The sequence below is a fragment of the Sarcophilus harrisii genome, chromosome 2, assembly GCF_902635505.1.
Source record: "Sarcophilus harrisii chromosome 2, mSarHar1.11, whole genome shotgun sequence".
Lineage (NCBI taxonomy): Eukaryota > Metazoa > Chordata > Mammalia > Dasyuromorphia > Dasyuridae > Sarcophilus > Sarcophilus harrisii.
In genome coordinates this window covers 479,451,122-479,469,115 of record NC_045427.1, presented here as the reverse complement: position 1 = coordinate 479,469,115, position 17,994 = coordinate 479,451,122, and the positions used below count along the sequence as shown (strand labels likewise).

Below are 17,994 nucleotides of genomic sequence, written 5' to 3'. Positions count from 1 at the left end.
GACTGGCGCGCGCGAGAGTACCGGAGATCGGCGCAGGCGCAGACGCTGGGATGCGCGGCGCTGCCGACCCCGCCCTTCACCCTCCCTATGGGAGGAGCGGGAGCGGCGCGGTGGCTGCTGGATGGAATGCCGCGGTGGTTGCCGGGATCACGGTGATGTGGCCCCCCCCCGCCTTCCCCCTCCCCGGCTCGGGATGGCGGACGAGACCCGGCAGAGCAAATTGGCCGCGGCCAAAAAGAAGGTAAACGCTCTCGAGGCGGCCCCTACACTCGCGGGCCCGGCCCCGCCCCTTCCTTCCCCGCCGCCTGGGCCCTGACAGACCCCCTCCCCGATCCAGCCTCTCCCTGGTTCTCTCAGATCCTCACAGATCCCCTTCCGGATCCCTTCAGATCGTTCCCCTCATCCTCCTCGGGTTTCCTTCGCCTGTCTCTAAAGCGCCCCCCCCCCCCTCCGCCCCTTCCTTCTCCTCGATCCCCTCAGGGTCCTCGGCTTCAGTCTCGCAAGTCTCCGTTCTTAAATCTTATGGGTCCCGCGCCTCGAACCCCCCCGGACTTCCTCAAAACCCTGACGCCCCGCGCCCCTCCCCCGCCGCCCCTTGGTGACTTTGGGCCCGTGACACCCTCTCCCCGGGCCCGGGCCCGGGCTCGGGCTCGTGACGTCAGGCCCAGCTGTTGGCCTCCCGGAAAGGCCTTATCTCCGCCCGCCCCCCCCCCCGCTGGTGCCTGAGGGAGATGCCCCCCTCCTTGTCTCGCCGCTCCTCGAGGCCCCCACTCCCCCAAACCCGGACACCCCGGAGGGCCCCAAGGTGAAGGCTTGGGCACGCCAGCTGTTAGGCCTGCCCGCCCGCTCTGTGGGAATCCGACGCTGCCCTGCACTTCCGCGGGGCCCTTCCCAAACCTCTTCCAGCCTGTTCTACCCTTCCTATCCTCCATCGGCAGGGGAGGGGGCAGGGGATTCCCTTTGCCTCAGACCCATACCTGGGGGTCCAGAGTTGGGGATGGGGGCTGGAAGTAGGAGGGGGAAGGGATGTGTGGAGGAACCCCACAGATGTAGGGTAGTATAATGGGAGGGGAGGAGATAATTTTTTCCCTCTGAGTAACTCATGGGGAGAATTTGGAATGAGATCAGGTAACCGTCCCCCTTTCCAAGTTGTCATTATAACCTTCTGGCCTGGGAAAACGTACAGGATTTTAAGAATTACTACTTCTGGGAAAATTCTCTCTGAAACACACTTTCAGAGGAAGCCCAAAAGAACTGGAATGACTGCATCACCTTTCGAGACCTAACACCGAAGATGATAATGATGAACAGTAATCTCTTAAATTTATCCCCTTCCTTGATTTATGCTCTCAAAGATTCAAAACATACTTGAAAAGCGAATGAGAGGATTGTTTCTGCCCAGATTGCAACTCTTTTGAAAGGTCCATGGTTTTTCTCTTCCAACTTTTCCATCACACACTCTTCTTTTCGTTCATTCCCCTCTGTGATAAAATGTGCTTATCTAGGCAGGGAATGAAGAGGACTTAAAATGGGAGGGATGTTATGGTTGTCAGAGAAGTTATTTTTAAGGGGTGGCAAAAGTCTTAGAGCCAGGACACCCGAGAGAGTCCCATTTTCTCACAATTATCTGGGCAATCATTTCCCCTTCTTTTACCAACTAATTCCGAGAAACAGGCTTTGTAAATCTTAAAGCACTGTGGAAGTATGACTTAATAAAGAAACCAAACATCCGAGCTGTGAATCATTTCTCAGCACCTAGATAGCCTTTGGGCAAAGTTGGAATCCAAACTTAGCTATTTGCTCTCTCAGCCGTAATATGCTTTCTTCTTGAGCCCAACTTTTTGTAAAATTGTACTCTCCTGGGGAAGTAGTTGCTTAGACCTTGAATCATGATCCTGTACCCTTTCCAACCTTAACCTTCTTCCTCCTGCAGTTGAAGGAGTATCAGCAGAAGACCAGTCCCAGTGCCCCAGCAGGAGCCAAGAAGAAAAGGAAAACAAAAGATGGCAGTAACCCCGAGACTCCTCCATCAGGTGGCCGACACTCTCCTGAGGATGTGAGTCTTAACTAGAAGTACTCCCTTGGAATAATGGAGAAAGGAAGTGTTATTTTGAGTTTGTGACCTGACTGAGCTGACAGTTTTCTCCCATCCCCAGAAGAAACTTTACAAATGAAAAGAGCACCAAACTACCCTTTCTTCTAAGAGAAACTAACAATGTCATGGTGGGGGTGAAGAAATGTAATAGAAAGACCTGGAAATTGGAAATCAAAGAGATCTAGTCTCTTGTCCCTTTTCTGCTACTTACTGTATGACTTGTGCAAGTCGCTTCACTCTTTTAAATCTAAATTTAAAGGAAGTAAAAGAGATGTACTAGGTAATTTTAGACATGACTTCTGGCTTTGTTGTTTTAGGTTTTTGTAATTCTGTAAACTTCTTGCTAGTTCTTCTGAATTATATTAATAAAATGTCAAGGCTAAAAGTAAATGTTAGGAAGGCTATTTATTACCAACCCCTGTCTATGAATTGGGTCCTCACTCTAGCCACCTTCAGTCCCCATCCTCACCCCTATTTCCTCAGACCCATTCCTTTCACCCTTCCCAACTCTTTCTCCTCCCTCTAAGCCACCTCTCTTTCTCTCTTCCTCCCTTTTTGTTTCTCCTTTTTCGCCTCTTGTAGATTCAGGACATTCTGAAGGTGCTGGTGTCCGACCTTAACCGTTCCAATGGGGTAGCGCTACCCCCATTGGACAAGCGGAAGGTGAGACAGTGCCGAGGTCCCCTCTCACTGGCTTGCTTACCCAGCTCTGCATGCCCCTAAGACTTCTCTGGGTTTGGGGATGACCTCCTGCTTGATTTTTCTGTTGCTGTCATTAATCCATGGCGGCCTGATCACTCCTTCACGTTCACCTACTTGGTTGGTTGTGATTTCCCCCCTCTCCCATCCCTTTGTTGTTTAGAAGGAAATGAAATATATTCTGTAGCTAATGGTAGAGCCAAGAGAGACTTCTTTTAAAATTTTCTGTTCTGTTGGCCACTATACAAAATGTAAGAAATACCCTGGGTCTGTCCTTAGACCTTCTGTCCAACTAAGGTGGGATGAAATTTTGGATTTTTGAGAAGTAATGGTTTGGGATAAGGAAAGAAAATAAGATAAAAGATTAAAGATAATATAAAAATTAAACATAAAAGATTAAAGATAAGAAAGAAAGGAGGATTTATATTGTAACTGGAGAGATTCATGTTTGATCTTAGAAGGGACTATCTTTTCTGTAAGGAAGGTATGATAGTGAAACAGGCTATTAGGTATTTATAGTACTCCAAACTGCTCCAGAGCACTTATAGCAATAGACTAGATTAAAAAAAGAACTAAATCGTTATCTGTCTGAGATGGTTTTAGTGCTTCCAGGTAGACGATTGTTTTAAATGGGGAGTCTCTTCTTTTTGAGGTGCCTTAAAAAGTCTTCCCATAAAGAAATGGTTGAGAAGCATAGGAAAAAGAGCCTTGTTGGGTAGGCAGGGTAAGATACTGAGGTACAAAAATGTAGGAGTGGGTAGAGGGCTGGAGAGCCTTTGATATGAGGCAGTGTGTTTCTTGCTACTTGTAGAAGAGGAGAGAAATTAAAGAAAGTGATCAGAGGAGTGGAAGAAGCTTGGGCAAATGGCTGCCCGAGTCTAAATTGTCAGGGGATTCCAGAGAACGGCACCCTTTGGATTGCAGCCCAAATTGCAGCATAGTGGATGCCCCAGTGGAATTAAAAAGGCCTACTTAGCCTTGATGAGTGCTACCAGCTGTACTTGGGATACCAGTTGGCAGGATTCTTCAGGGATTGGGCAGGAAGTTAGATCAAACCCTTGATGGGGGAGGAGGGGCGGGAGTGGGAGGAGATTGCCAATTCTGGTTCAAGTCTGTTCCCTAGAGGTGAAGTTGGAAGATGGACAGGTGGCGGTTCCCACCTTCTGAATGTTGGATTTCTTCTGCCAAACCAACTGGCAGGTGATCCACATCAGGAAGTGATATTGGCACTTCTTTCTACATCAGCATGCACAAGAGATGATTGCCAGACCTGAGAGTGAGATTGAACTTGGGCCAGATCTTGTTTCTGATGGTCATGGGTAAAAGGATGGAGAAGGTCAACTATTGGCTTTGATGAGTAAGACAGAAGTACTTAGTATTTTAGTTTTTCAGAACTTCTCACACCTGATTAGCCAGATAGGGAGAAGTGAAGTGGACTATCTTGTCTACTTGAGCAAAAGACAATGTGGTGTTAGAAGAAAGACCACTGAGATATAGATATAGATATGGATATATATGAAAGGAAACTCAATTCTGCCACTAAGGAATTGTGAGACCTCAAGCAAGGCACCTTACTCTCTGTCTTAATATGGATCATGAAGGTGGCTGGACTATTTCAGTACTAAGGTTTATTCTATGACTGGATACTTGGTTTCCTTTCTTGGCCATCTCTGTCCCCTTCCTTTTGGGAATTCATTCGTTTAAAATGTATTAAATACCTTTCTTCCATAAGGTATGGTATGAAGCACTGAGGTAGATAAAAACCAAATAAAACATGACTCTCCCCTCATGGAACTGATAGACTTGGAGAGGAGATTAACCTTATACACAAGTGACTGCAACACAAAATAGAATATGTTTAATAGAGGTATAATCAAAAGTACCTTGAGATTTGAGAAGCTTTATGAAATCACTTGGACATACCAGAATACCCAATTTGGATTTCCTTTTGACTTTCTCTTCCTTTTAGCAGTTTCTTTTTCATTTCTCTTGCCCTTTATTTCCAAAAGTAGCAAATTGGGGTGGTCCTAGATAAAATTGTAAAATTTCTGGAAACTAAAGCATTGGTGGGGGAAAATATTTTGAGTCGGGGAGAGAACAAATGGAAAAATAAGTATTTTAAACCATCCTTTACAGATACAGAGCAACTTATTGATACAGTGAAAAAAGCACAGGATTTAGAGTGAGGTGATCTGGGTTTGAATCCCAGTGTTGCCAGTTACTACTTGCCCCTGTACTTTGGCTTAGGTCCTTAACTGTATCATTTCTGGAACTCATTTTCCTTACCTATAAAATGAATAGCATTACGTCTGTGTTAATCAATGACCAAAATCTTAGAAAATGGCAGGGCAAAACTGGGCCCAATGGGCAGTGATCATAGCATAGGGAAAGAAGTAGGCAGAAGGCACCATTTGTCCATTACTGAGTCTTACCCTTGCTCTTCTATATCATTAGAGTGAAAGGGCTTTGGAAATTTAAGGAAGCACCTCCATTTTCCCCACAGAAAAATGCTTTTTCTTTCCTCACCATGCTGAAGTTTCCTCAGACAGATGCATTTTCCATATCTCCCACTTCTATCCAAAACTGGACTTGCTTATTTAGGATAAAAACAATCTTGTTGTCTTCTCCCAGTGAGCTTCCAAACAGATGGGTGTCCCTTGGATTCCTAATATAAATTATGGGTAATTTGGGCTTTGATCTGGAGTTGAGTCTCTTTCATAGGTTGAGGCTTGGAGTAAGGGTTATTAGGCAGAGCCAGTAAGGGAAGGCAAGTGGATTATACCTTATTTCACAGGATACCAGATCTCCAACTATAATAGTGCTCTGGATTTACTGCCTCAAAGAGGGAAGAATTGAAATCTCTTAAGATGCCAGGAATCTGGAGGGTGGTCTTTGATAGCCATTGCTGTCTTGCTCCTGGAATGGCTGTTTGACCAAAGGGATCTTCCTGGGAGAAGAGAGGTTTAGGTGATGATGGTGATATAGTTGCAGTTTGTTCTCATTACTCTAGTTAGATAATTTATCTTTGAGGAGAATTGCATCCATTGATCCCAGAAATGGGATTGAGGGTATATAGGAAGTAGATCTGCCAAGCATGGTTGCATCTATTTGAGTGTCCCTAAATTCACTACTAGATAGGCAGCAGAGAGAGGGATCCAGACGGAGCCAGGGTCATTCCTGAAAGTAAACTAGATTTCTCAGACAGTAATCTCTTTCCTTTGGTTACATTCTGTCTTCCCTCTCTGACAATATACCTGCTACAGAAGTTAGAGTCTTTTGCTACCATCTTTCCTGTGTAAAGGTGATTGTACCATCCCTACTCAGAACTCTGTCCTTCTCTCACAGATCCCTATGGAGGGACCTGAAGATAGAATGGACACTCAATCCAAATTCTGGAATGCAGCCATTATTTTGACTACTGTGAGGGTTATTTCCCTAGCAGAAAAGCATCTCTTCATTTTTCCCCCTTCACCACCTCCCTCACCACACATTCCATCTCTATCCAGAGATCTGCCAGTGTCCTCTTTCCCTGCATGTCCCTGTAACCCCCTTGCTTTGTTCTGTAACAGGCATCCAGAGACAGTGCTGCTCCTGCCCTGCTGCCTGCAGATGTCACCGTGCCCTTTGGCAGTGCCCATTCCCCCCGTACCAGTCCCCCCTGCCCCACTAGCATGGCCTCGCCTCAGGTTTGTGTTCTTACCATCCCACTTGTTCATCATCGCAACTTTGTCCCTGACAGGATTATACCTGTCTGATACATGTACTCCTTTGGGATTCTCCCTTCTTCCCTTTTCCTGGGTAGCTTGGTTCCCAGAGTTAAGGGATCTACTCCTTTGGCTTAAGTGAACCTACGACTGGGGTGAGACCAGGTCTGTGGCTTTCTATCCCATTTGGCTGCCCTGGAATAGGAAGGAGGGGATGTTAGAATTAGTAGGGCCCATTTTGTCTCTGAGTGATAATTATACCAAATTTGTGACCTCACCTTTTTTATTTCCTTCCCAACAGAATTGTGATATTGAAAATGGTCCAAGTCCTATGGATGAAAGCAAGTGAGTGTATCAAGGACACATGTCTTCCCAAGAGGCCTAAGGGTCTAAGTCATCTTAGTCTCTTTGTCGTTTTTCTACCCAGTTGTATTGAACCTCATTTTTGCATGTCTTCCAGATCTCTGTCTTCTACTGAAACTCTACGGCAGATCTCAGAACAACTCAATGGTCTCGTTTCCCAGGTAGCATGGGGATTGAGGTAGGGTGGCATATGGGGACACAAAGGGAAGGATAGTCTGATCTGGGAAGTTTAGGGCAAGACTAAAGAGAATACAGTAAAAGTGATTAATATTTATGATGTAGAGTATTGTGTAGGGAGTCAGGGAAACTGAGTTCCATTGTTATTCTGTTTCTTACTGTAAGCTAGGCTGCCCAGTGCATAAAACATTTGGAATGAGAAAGACATAAATTCAAATCCAGGATCATATGTAGCAACTGTGTGACGCTGGTCAAGTCATTTAACTTTTCTCAGTATCAATTTCCTCCTCTATAAAATGAAGATAATAATAGCATCTGCCTTCCAGGGTTGTGAAGCTCAAATAAATTCTGTAAACATATGTAAAGTACTTGCAAACCTTTTAAAAAAAAATACTGTGTAAATGCTAGCTATTAGTAATAGTTGTGTGACCTTGATTAATTAATGTCATCTTCCTGGATCTCATTTTCCCTTTGTGTAATGAAGAAGTTGGACTAGAGCAGGGACTTGACCTTTTTTTGTGTCATGGACCCCTTTGGCAGTCTGGTAAAAACTGGATCCCTTCTCAGAATAATATTTTCAGGTGTACAAAATAAAATCATAGGATTACAAAGGAAACTAATTATATTGAAATATAGCTATCAGAATATTTTTTATAAATAAATTTATGGACTGCAGGCTAAGAACCTCTGAATTAGAGGATCTCCAAGTTAGTTCTCTTTCAGTTTTAACATTGGAATCCTGAATGGATTAGTGTGGGGAAAATGGATTAGTAGGACTAGTTGGGTAAAGAATATGTGGGCCAGAAGAAAGAGGCTGGTTAAAGAGAAAAGGAATCAAGCTAATTAATGAAAGGGTGGGTGCGTACCTCCCTGTGTGTTATGTATGTATGTGTGTGTGTCTGTGTGTCTTTGTGTATGTCTGTGTCTGAAAAGAAAAAAATTAAATTGGAGGATGTAGGAAATGAGGTCAAGAAAATCCCAATTGAAATTCTTTCTTCCAGTCCACATCCTATATCAATGGGGAGGGTCCAGTGTCTTCTTCCAACATGAAGGACCTGGAGGTAAGTAGCTCAGGGCTTTTGGTGGGCTAGGCTAAAGATCAGATTCTCAATCTTAGCCATAGTGGATAAGTAGAATATGTTATATCCTATAAAACTGTCTTAACCATTCCCCTATTCTAATAATTATTCTCTTCACTTATACCCCAATCCTTCCTTTGTTTCTTCCTCTTCTCTGCATGCGCCTCAGAGTCGGTATCAAGAGCTAGCAGTAGCCCTGGATTCCAGCAATCTAACAAACAAACAGCTCGGTAGCAAGATAGAGGAATTGGTAAGATCCCAGCATGGTAACTTGGTCATAATTTGTCTCATCTTGGTCTAAGTCTCCAGTCTTCTTTAGGGGCCTTAGAATGAGATCCCAGCCATTACTGGAATTAGGAAAGAACTTTGAATTTGGGGGTGGCATCAATTAAAGTTCCAAAAAGATGATTTCTAAGGCATTAAGCATGTAGCATGGCTGTTTCTGTCTGCTACTCTCTTAACATTTCTCCCCAAGTTACCCCTTAGACCTTCCTACCACCTGCCTTTTCCCCACTTTTTCTGGGAGGCATTAGGATATAGTGGAAAGAACACTTGATTGAAAATTGGCCTCTGCATGGTTTCATGCACCCCTCTGGGTTTCCGTTTTCATCTCTACAAAGTGAAGAGTATACAGTTCTCTTTTGTTATGTATTTGAAATGTTGTGTTTTTTGACAGTTAATTAAAAAATAATTTTTAAAAATGAGAGGGGTCCAGACTCGATTATCTAAAGTCCCTTTCAATTCTAGTTTTATGATTCTATAATTTTCTTTCAGTTCTTATTCTTAGGCTTGTATATCTGGGCTTGGTTTTTTTGAGGTGGCTATGATTGTCCTCTAGAATGGACAATCTGCTATATTCATGCTGGCCTCCTAGGTATGATCTTATATTCAGTAATTCCTTGGGAAACCCCAGAGGATTTTTAAGAAAATTGAAGAGTCCAGTATAGGTCTATCTAGGCCCTGGGAAACTTTTTTTTTCCCATCAGCCTTTTCTCTCTCTCTCTCTCCCTCTGTCCAGTGGCTGGGAGAGTATGGATACACTAGACACTTCTTAGGAGAACAACACCTTGTTTTTGCTCTTCCCACAGAAACAGCAGAACCAAGAGGCCCTGGATCAATTGGAGAAGGTAAAATGACAGCACTTTGTACAGGTGCCTTAGATTAGAACTTGTTGCAGCTTGGCAGACTTGCCATCTGCCCCCTATGATGGGGGTTTCCTTTGACAACACATTTATATTACTGGTAACATCTCCTTTCTTTCACAGGAGAAGAAAGAATTTGAGCAGAAATTTGCCAAGGAGCAGGGAGCCCTAAGGGAACAGCTACAGGTAAGTGAATGTAATAAAGTAAATTTCCTGCTATCCCATAGAAATTCTCCTCTTATGCTTCTGTTCTTTTTAAAGGTTCATATCCAGACCATTGGGATTCTTGTGTCAGAGAAGACAGATCTACAAACAGCTCTAGCCCACACACAGCAGGCTGCTCGCCAGAAATCAGGTAGAAGAGAGTTATTGTCCCCACTAAATGCTATCCTAAAGGGCCCTTGTCTTGATAATGCAATTCCTTGATTCTGCCATCCTTCTCCATTCTGTAGTCCCATCCTGTACCTCTGCTCATGTATTTTTCTTATCTTACACTCTTGGAATAGGAACCTTGCTCTTATTCCTACCCCATCTCATTTTAGGGGAGTCAGAAGAGTTAGCCAGTCGCCTGCAGTCCTCCCGGCAACGTGTTGGGGAGTTGGAGCGGACACTTTCTTCAGTGTCCACACAACAGAAGCAAACTGATAGGGTGAGCTCACCTCACAGTAATTCCTATTCTTACTCCTTAATAGTGGTGTGAGTCTCATGTTAATGCTATGTAACTTATTAGAAATAGGTCCTTGGATGAATAGGCAATATGTGTTGTGTTATTTTGGAAAAAAGCACTAGGTTTAGGTATCAATCAACCTAGATGCAATTCTCAGCTATGGCACTACCTATCTTTGGGACCATGGGAAAGCCACTTAATTTCGGAGACTATAAAATGGGTATAATATCTGACTCCATTTGCATTACTGGGTTGTTAAAAAGTTCCAGTGAGATCATAGGTATGAAAATGTTCTGGGAAATACTTTTTAATATAAAGTTTTATTATCAGCATGAATAAATAGCATTTCCTGAGTGTATTGCTCTTTCCTGTTGTGTGACTATTTTTATTCTTCTTGCAGTATAACAAGGAGTTAACTAAAGAACGGGATGCTCTCAAACTGGAATTATATAAGCACAGGTTAGTGGGGTAGCAGATCGAAAAGATCAGGGGATCTCAGTGCATAAGTGGGTAGGGGCTATGAATTAGGGTGAGTTCTCATGAGGAAGACTGACTGAAACCTTGTTAGAATCAAAAAACTTGTGTTCCAAATTGCTCTAGGCTTAGGAGCCCTACTCTAGTTCTAGCATGAACTTAATAAATTACTTGAGCTCCTGTCCCTCTCTGGGCCTAAATTTGCTAATTTGTGAAATAAAGGAATACATGATAATAGTCTCCTCAAGCTTTCAGATTCTCTTAAGTCTTTGGAGAGGTTGTGGAAGGTGCTGTGCTTCTCATTGGTCCCCCCTGACACACCTCTCTAATATCTCCTATCTTTATCCCACACTGATGTCTGTCCTAGCAAGAGCAGTGAGGAGCTGAAGCAGCAACACTCAGAGCTAGAAGAGAAGCTCCGGGTGCTGGTGGCAGAGAAGGCAGCTACACAGATGGAGGTAGAGGAGCTGCACAAGAAATTGGAGATGACAGAGCTGATGTTGCAACAGGTAACAAAAGGGAGGGCATTTCAGGGAACCCAAGCCTCCTCAGCCATTTGTGCAGCTCCAGAATTCTGAGATGAGCCTGGGGTTTGAGCAGCAGACTCTAGAGAGAAGCTAGAGATCACAGGTGTTAAAGGTCATTTAGTTTATACATGAATAGGAATCTCTTCTGCCGTGTTACTAATAAGTTTCAATGACATTTGAAAAGCCTCCACTTATTCCTCAAAAACGCACTTGTTCCTGACACAGCCCATTCCATTTATTTTTATTACTCTTATTGTTGAGTGTTTTGCTTATATTGAGCTATAATTTGCTGCCCATTATCTTTGATTCACTGCTCCTTATCTTGCCCTCTGAGACCAAGTTAATCAAGCCAAAGACAGTTATCATGTCCCCTCACGGTTTCTTTTTTCCAGGTTAACTATCCTCAGGTCTTTAAACAAATCCTTCTGTGACATGTTTTCAAGTCCCTTTACTTTGTGGCCCTCCTTTTGTCTCTAGTTCAGAAGTTCTTAATTATACATTTCTGTATAATTGATTTCCTTTGTAATTCTATGTATTTCCTTTTACACATTTAACAACCTTATTTTGAGAAGAGGTCTAGAGACTATTGCTCCAGGGGTTTGTAATGTAAAGAGAAGAATCCCTGGTCTAGTTAGTGCTATTCCTAGAATGTAGTGCCCAGAACTATAATAAACTATATGCTGGCCAACTGTAATGGGTCTTATACTACCTCTTCATGGATGCTGCTTCTGTCAATGCAACCCAAGATCATATGAGCATTTTTATGCTTGCCTTGTCACATAGTTGACTCATCTAGCTCAGAATCTGAAAACTAACTCACTCTCTCTCTCTCTCTCTCTCTCTCTCTCTCTCTCTCTCTCATGTGGGCCACTGTTTAGATGTGGTTATCTACTCTGCCATTGACTAACTTTGCCCCTTGGACAGGTTATTCCCCCATTGTTTCATCAGCTCTAAATTGGGTCTCTGTTCCACCTGACTTAGAGTTGTAAAGTGGGGTTTCACAAACTGACCTTTTATCTCACTAGTGGCCTTGGCTCTGACCCTCTCTGATTTCTTTTTATCCAGTTTTCCAGTCAGTCAGGGGCCCCTGATAGTAACCAACAGCTGCAGCAGGCCCTAGAGGAGCGAATGCAACTGGAGACCCATGTGGGCCAGGTGAGCAGGACAGAGATGAAAGAGGTTAATTCCTAGATGATTAGCATTGCCCATGGCCATCCCCCTTCAATTTATTTTCCTTCCCTTCTTCCAGCTATTGGAATCATTGCAGCAGCTCCAGGCAGAGAGGGACCAGTATGCAGAGAAGCTAAAGGAGGAGGGCACCATCTGGCAACAGCGAGTGCAGCAACTTTCAGAACAGGTTGGCACTTCCAAATAATCTGAGGACTTTGCAAGAAGGGAATGGCTTGGGATTGATGGGAAGGTGAAGATTGGGAGAAGTAAAACTTCATGTCCTCACCCTTCCCTTCATCATCTGTTCTTACTATGTTGTGGGCAGGTGCGGATTCTGGGAGAAGAGAAGGAATACAGCGTGAACCAGGTGCAGGAGCTAGAGACCAGTTTGGCTGAACTGAAGAGCCAGTCTGGTAGGCTGGGGCTAGGAAAGCAAGGGAGGGTGGTGAGGGTTGGGAACACATGGGTGAATAAGACATTAGGAAGGAGCATTGAAAACACTGGTAGTCAAATGCTGTGCTTTCCTTGGGTTCCCCCATCCCTTTTTGTAATCAGCAGTTGGCAGTACCCTAAGAGTTTTGGATGGGAAAGCAAGGCAGGAAGTCCTTCGATGTCAGAGATTAGAAATTTGGAGTCTAGCTAGAATCCACAAGCCCAGCATCCAGCCCTCCCTCAGTATTGCACTCAGGAATCCCATAGAAATTTCTATTCAGAATCATAACCCTCTTTAGGATTGAAGACAGAAATCTTGTATTTGTTATTAATGCCTTATTACAGGCTGTTTGTGATTTAAACTTTAAGAAAATCTCTTAAATAACGTGGCTAGGTAGAAATATTCTAACTTGGCAAAATCTCTGGCTTCAGCTAGTTGGGGATCTCAGTCAAGAATCAAAAGACCTTTCACCAATGGACTGAATAATGTTGGACAAGCCTTTTCTCTCTAAGCCTCAGTTTCTTTTTTTATAAAATGGGGGTAATAACATTTACTCTACTTCATATGGCTGTAAGAATAAAAATAAAATGAAATAAGAAGTAAAAACTTATTTGAAAAAAAAAAAGTTTTAGAGTAGTTTTAAGAGGATTCTTTAAAGTACTTTTAAGAGTTACTGCTCCTCTCTGATTTTGCTCTAAGCCCTTGTCCTTTGTGATGTGTCCCCAAGGGATAGGGACAGTTGGATGCTAGGCTCTCTGATAGTAGTCAGAGCCCAAACAGTAAGGAATGGGACCTGAGGGCTAAGGGACTGAAGGAAGGTCTTATGTGTCTGCAGATGGGGAGCAAATAGAAGTTCTTATGCTTCCTTTTACTAGCAGTACCCCCAGCTCCAGAACCCCCAACTGGCCCCTCAGAGTCAGAGCAAAGATTGCAAGAAGAAGCAGAGCGACTCCGGAAGGAGGTTGAGGGCCTAGCAGGGCAGCTCCGGGCCCAGGTACAGGACAATGAGGGCCTCAGCCGTTTAAACCGAGAGCAGGAAGAGAGGTTGTTGGAGCTGGAACGTGCAGCTGAGCGCTGGGGGGAGCAAGCAGCCGAACGGGAACAAATCCTGGAAAGCATGCAGAGTGACCGTACCACCATCAGTCGGGCCCTCACCCAGAACCGGGAGCTGAAGGAGCAGCTGGCAGAGCTACAGAACGGCTTTGTCAAACTAGTACGTGAGCCATCCATCTGCTCTCTCTTCTGCCTACTTTTCCTTCCATGCTAAAATCTTAGAGTTAAAGAGTACAATTTCTGGAAAGGATCTTTACTAGTTGAATCTAATTGAACAACTTCCATTCTATTTAGAAAGCCGAAGCTGGAAGGGAAAAGTCACTTGAGCATAAAGCTAGTAAGTGACGGTGCCAGAATTAAAGCTTAGATCTCCTGGCTCCTAGTCTGCTCTCCTATCCACACATGAACTCCCCTTACTTCTCAGATCCTGTGGGAACTTTTGTTTGATGAACCTTACTTATTTTCAAAACTCTTCTGTTGCCAAATCTGACAAGAGACTCTCACGCCAACCTCAGTGATCCTAATGTACACAGTATATGGTTCCTTCCTCTATGGACTGAGTTGGCACTTGATTGCTAGTAATTGTTTCTTTATCCCTTTAATATCTCCAGACCAATGAGAATATGGAGGTAACAAGTGCTCTGCAGTCAGAGCAACACGTCAAGAAGGAACTTGCCAAGAAGCTGGGGCAGCTACAGGAAAAGCTGGGGGAGCTGAAGGAAACGGTAATGCCTTGGAGCATCTGATATTGGATAAGCATCCTTTGGGAAGCATGTATGGAGCATTATATGGGGCCAATAGGATGGGGCTAGCTGGACAGAGAAACAAACGCATAAGCAGCCAGGCACCATTCCCAGTTATGTAGGTACACAGAGGTGTTGGTTGCAGACAAAGGATCGTCAGATATGTCTGAATGAATCTGATTCCAGCTTGGGGAAGGGACACAATGATTAGGATGAAAAGGAGGTCCCTGTGAGGAGGGACTAGAAGGTAAAGATTTCATGAGAGAGATTTGAGTTCCTAGAGGGCTGTTAAACCATGGGGGCAATAGGTAGTGAAGGCAGTCTCTAGAAAGCTGGCTCAGCCATTGTTGTACCTTTCTTAGCTCTAAAAATGAGGAAGAGCCAGACATTGGTCTGACTGTCCTGTGGGAGGGCTCCATGTAAGACAAGGTCAGAGAGTAAAGATCAGGCTGGATAGAGCTGTGGACAAGGCCTCCTACCCCCACTGCTAAATGGGTGCTGGACCTCAGTGGTGCTCTTTCATAGATGGAGTTGAAGAGCCAGGAAGCCCAGGGGCTCCAGGAGCAACGGGATCAGTACCTGGGCCACCTGCAGCAATATGTGGCAGCCTACCAGCAATTGGCCGCTGAGAAGGATGAACTCCACAAGCAGTTCCTTCTGCAGACCCAGCTTATGGATCGGCTGCAGCATGAGGAAGTGCAAGGGAAGGTAGCAGCTGACTTGGCCCGCCAGGAACTGCTACAAACACAGGTAAGAGGACTTTGATTCCCTCCCCAAGGTTACAAGGAGTAGGGGACTCGAAAGCTAACATCATCCGTTTACCCACACAGGAGCGCCTGGAGGCCGCTAACCAGGAAAACCAGCACTTGCAGGCCCAGCTCCGCTTTACACCAGAACCCAGGGAAGGTGAGGGGTATTTACATTCCCTCTAGGAGATGGCAGAAGGAGGGGGACATTTCCTAGATTGACCAATAGAGCTAGAAGAAACTTTGGGGATTACTTTGAATAGTTCCCTCATACAAATAAATAACTTGGAACCGAGTGTGAAACAATCTGTCCAAGGACCTAACAGCCACCTTGTAGCTAGGTCTAGGATTAGAATCCTGTTTGGCATTAATTGCCAATCCAGTGCTTTTCCTACTGTACCATGCTGCCTCTCTGGCTATCCCCAACAGGAGATGAATTTGTTGTTGAAGAAGAAATGGAGGATGCTCCTCGACCAGCGTTAAGCATTCCTGAGGACTTTGAAAGTCGGGAGGCCATGGTAAGCATGATTTTCTTCCTGTTTACCAGCTCTATAATAGGTTTTTCTATACTCTTACTTCAATCTAAGATTCCCAAACCCATCAGACTGCTTACCTTGTAAAAGGTATCTGCTCCATAGCCTTTCCCTCCACTCTGACTGCCCCAGTCCTTTGTGCCCTTGTTCAAAACTGCCCATGCTGGTACTCCTTGCCAGCTTCCCCACTCCTGCCTCTCTGGCCCCAGGTGGCATTCTTGAACTCAGCTTTGTCAAGTATGGAAGAAGAGAGGAATCGGCTGTGGCAGCAACTGAAGGAACAGCGACTACGATGCCGGCATCTGACACAGGAGATGGCCCGGCCCCAGCCACAGCCTAACTCTTCCTCACTGAGTGGGGACAATGTGCCCAGGGAAGTGCACCAGGCACTGCAGGCTGCCATGGAGAAGTTGCAGGTGAGATCTCAAGGTGTGCAGAGAGGAGAGTTAGGAAGCCAAGCTTGGTGTTTTTGCAATGTGAAGCTGACCCTTTTTGCGGCCCTAGGCCCGATTCACAGAACTGATGCAGGAGAAAGTGGATCTTCGGGAACGAGTGGAGGAACTGGAGCATCGGTGCATCCAGCTCTCTGGAGAAACAGACACCATTGGTGAGGAGAAGCATTGGGAACACAGTGAAAGAAGGATGGGGAGAGGGTAGGGGAAGGATAAAACTAGGTAGCAATGGTGCGGACAGGTATGACTGATGGGGAAGATAGATACAGAGGGAGGCCAGATAGTTGTGAGTGACATAAGCAAGCTAAATGGTCCATTGTCAGGGAGCCCGGGGTGTTGAAAAGTCTCAATTGAATTGGATAACCTCCCATTCCCACCCCAGGTGAATACATTGCACTATACCAGAGCCAGAGAGCTGTGCTAAAGGAGAGACATCGGGAGAAAGAGGAATATATCAGCCGACTGGCGCAGGACAAAGAGGAGATGAAGGTTAGCAGGCTCTGCTTTCCTGGGGAGAGAGCACCCCAGGATGCCCTCTTTGTTCTCAGCATCTTTGTCCACCTTCATACCTAAATTAGGGAGTAGAGTCAAACCAGGAAGAGCCCAGTAGCTTAATTTTTCCTCTCTTGTTGCCAGATGAAGCTTCTGGAACTGCAGGAGTTGGTGCTACGACTGGTAGGTGAGCGAAATGAGTGGTTCAACAAGTTTCTGGCTGTCACCCAGGCACCTTCAGGGCCTGCTGGGGAGAGCAGCCCCCACCCTGTCCCTGAAAGCCACCTGGATCTCAGTCTTCCTGACAAAGAGGGTGAGTAAAATGTGGGAAAGCAGCTACAGGGCTTAAGAAAAGAATAGTAGTGGGGGGTGAGTTATAAGCTGCCAAAATATCTTAAAAACCTGTCTCTTCCAGGCCTTCGGGAAGTAAGCCTTGCAGATGAGACGGAGCTTGTGTCTGCTATGAGTGAGCCCCCCTTGAGCCAACCTTGCCCAGATGATCCCACAGCCCAACAGATCATGCAGTTGTTGCGGGAGATCCAGAACCCCAGGGATCGAGCAGTGGGCTTGGGAGAAAACCCTTGTATCCCCTTCTTCTACCGAGCTGATGAGAATGATGAGGTCAAGATCATGGTGATCTAACAGTGGGATGATAGGAGGAAATGGACTGGGCCCTAAGCCAAGGGCAGCAGAACCTTTTGTCCCTCTCATCTCCAACTCTAGAATAGCTAGGTGGATTCAAGGGAATGATGGTCCCCTTCTCCATCCCTGGCATCTGGAGTGGGGAAGGTGCACAGGTTAGCGTGAGGCCTCTTGATGCCCACCTCACAGGGCTGTTTATCCTAACCTAGGCCTGAGTCTTATTTCATTCCAGCCAAAACAGAGAGCAAGTGGCTGAATAAAGGCAGTTTGTTTGGAAGGCCTGGGGTTTGGCTTACCTCTCTGGGGGACAGGGAGTGGCTGGGAGTACTTGGTGGGTGTGGGGCAAAAGAGTACAAGCTTATCCAAGTTGGCATCTCATCTTGGAGCTAGGAGTGGCAGTAGACAGCACTTTTGATGGGCATCAGGGTGAGCAAGGCTTGCAGTGGGTAACGGGATGGGACAGCAAAGTGGGCAGAGACTCCATTGAGCAAGGGAGCTAGCTTTATGGCCCTTGAGTGTACATACTGTATCTGTGTAACATTTTGTATATTCTGGGGGGGGGGTGGGCCAACAGAGGGCAGACACCCCTGAGCAGGCTACCACCCTGTATGATAAGAGTTGAAGCAGGACAGGTTTACTATGGAGCAATGTTCTAATAATTATTTGGGGGAATAGGGAAACTATTTATTGGTGGCACAATACAGGGAAAGGAAGAGGTGACGGGGTTCTAGTTCCTGGGTGATTTGACTCCTGTTTCTTTTGCTTTTCTCTTTCGGAATAAATGAATTCAGCCAATGATGTCA

The 17,994-nt window shown here is 45.2% G+C and overlaps 1 protein-coding gene across 4 annotated transcripts; it reads left to right on the top strand.

The window, feature by feature from the left end:
• The first annotated feature begins 77 nt into the window (after nucleotides 1-77).
• GOLGA2 (golgin A2) lies at nucleotides 78-17,994 on the top strand. 4 transcript variants are annotated; one of them, XM_031954724.1, is made up of 27 exons: nucleotides 78-241; nucleotides 1,934-2,056; nucleotides 2,678-2,758; nucleotides 6,364-6,480; nucleotides 6,800-6,843; nucleotides 6,959-7,022; nucleotides 8,040-8,099; nucleotides 8,287-8,367; nucleotides 9,206-9,244; nucleotides 9,383-9,445; nucleotides 9,521-9,614; nucleotides 9,802-9,908; nucleotides 10,327-10,385; nucleotides 10,768-10,909; nucleotides 11,993-12,082; nucleotides 12,177-12,284; nucleotides 12,423-12,510; nucleotides 13,409-13,743; nucleotides 14,195-14,308; nucleotides 14,852-15,076; nucleotides 15,157-15,232; nucleotides 15,502-15,590; nucleotides 15,815-16,021; nucleotides 16,110-16,212; nucleotides 16,440-16,546; nucleotides 16,694-16,862; nucleotides 16,965-17,994. In XM_031954724.1, the coding sequence occupies exons 1-27, from the start codon at nucleotides 122-124 to the stop codon at nucleotides 17,189-17,191; spliced, it is 3,132 nt and encodes a 1,043-aa protein (XP_031810584.1). In that variant the 5' UTR covers nucleotides 78-121; the 3' UTR covers nucleotides 17,192-17,994. The 4 variants fall into 4 exon arrangements, with proteins under 4 accessions (XP_031810584.1, XP_031810583.1, XP_031810585.1 ...); XM_031954723.1 differs by having other exon boundaries at nucleotides 13,406-13,743; XM_031954725.1 differs by lacking the exon at nucleotides 2,678-2,758 and having other exon boundaries at nucleotides 79-241; nucleotides 13,406-13,743.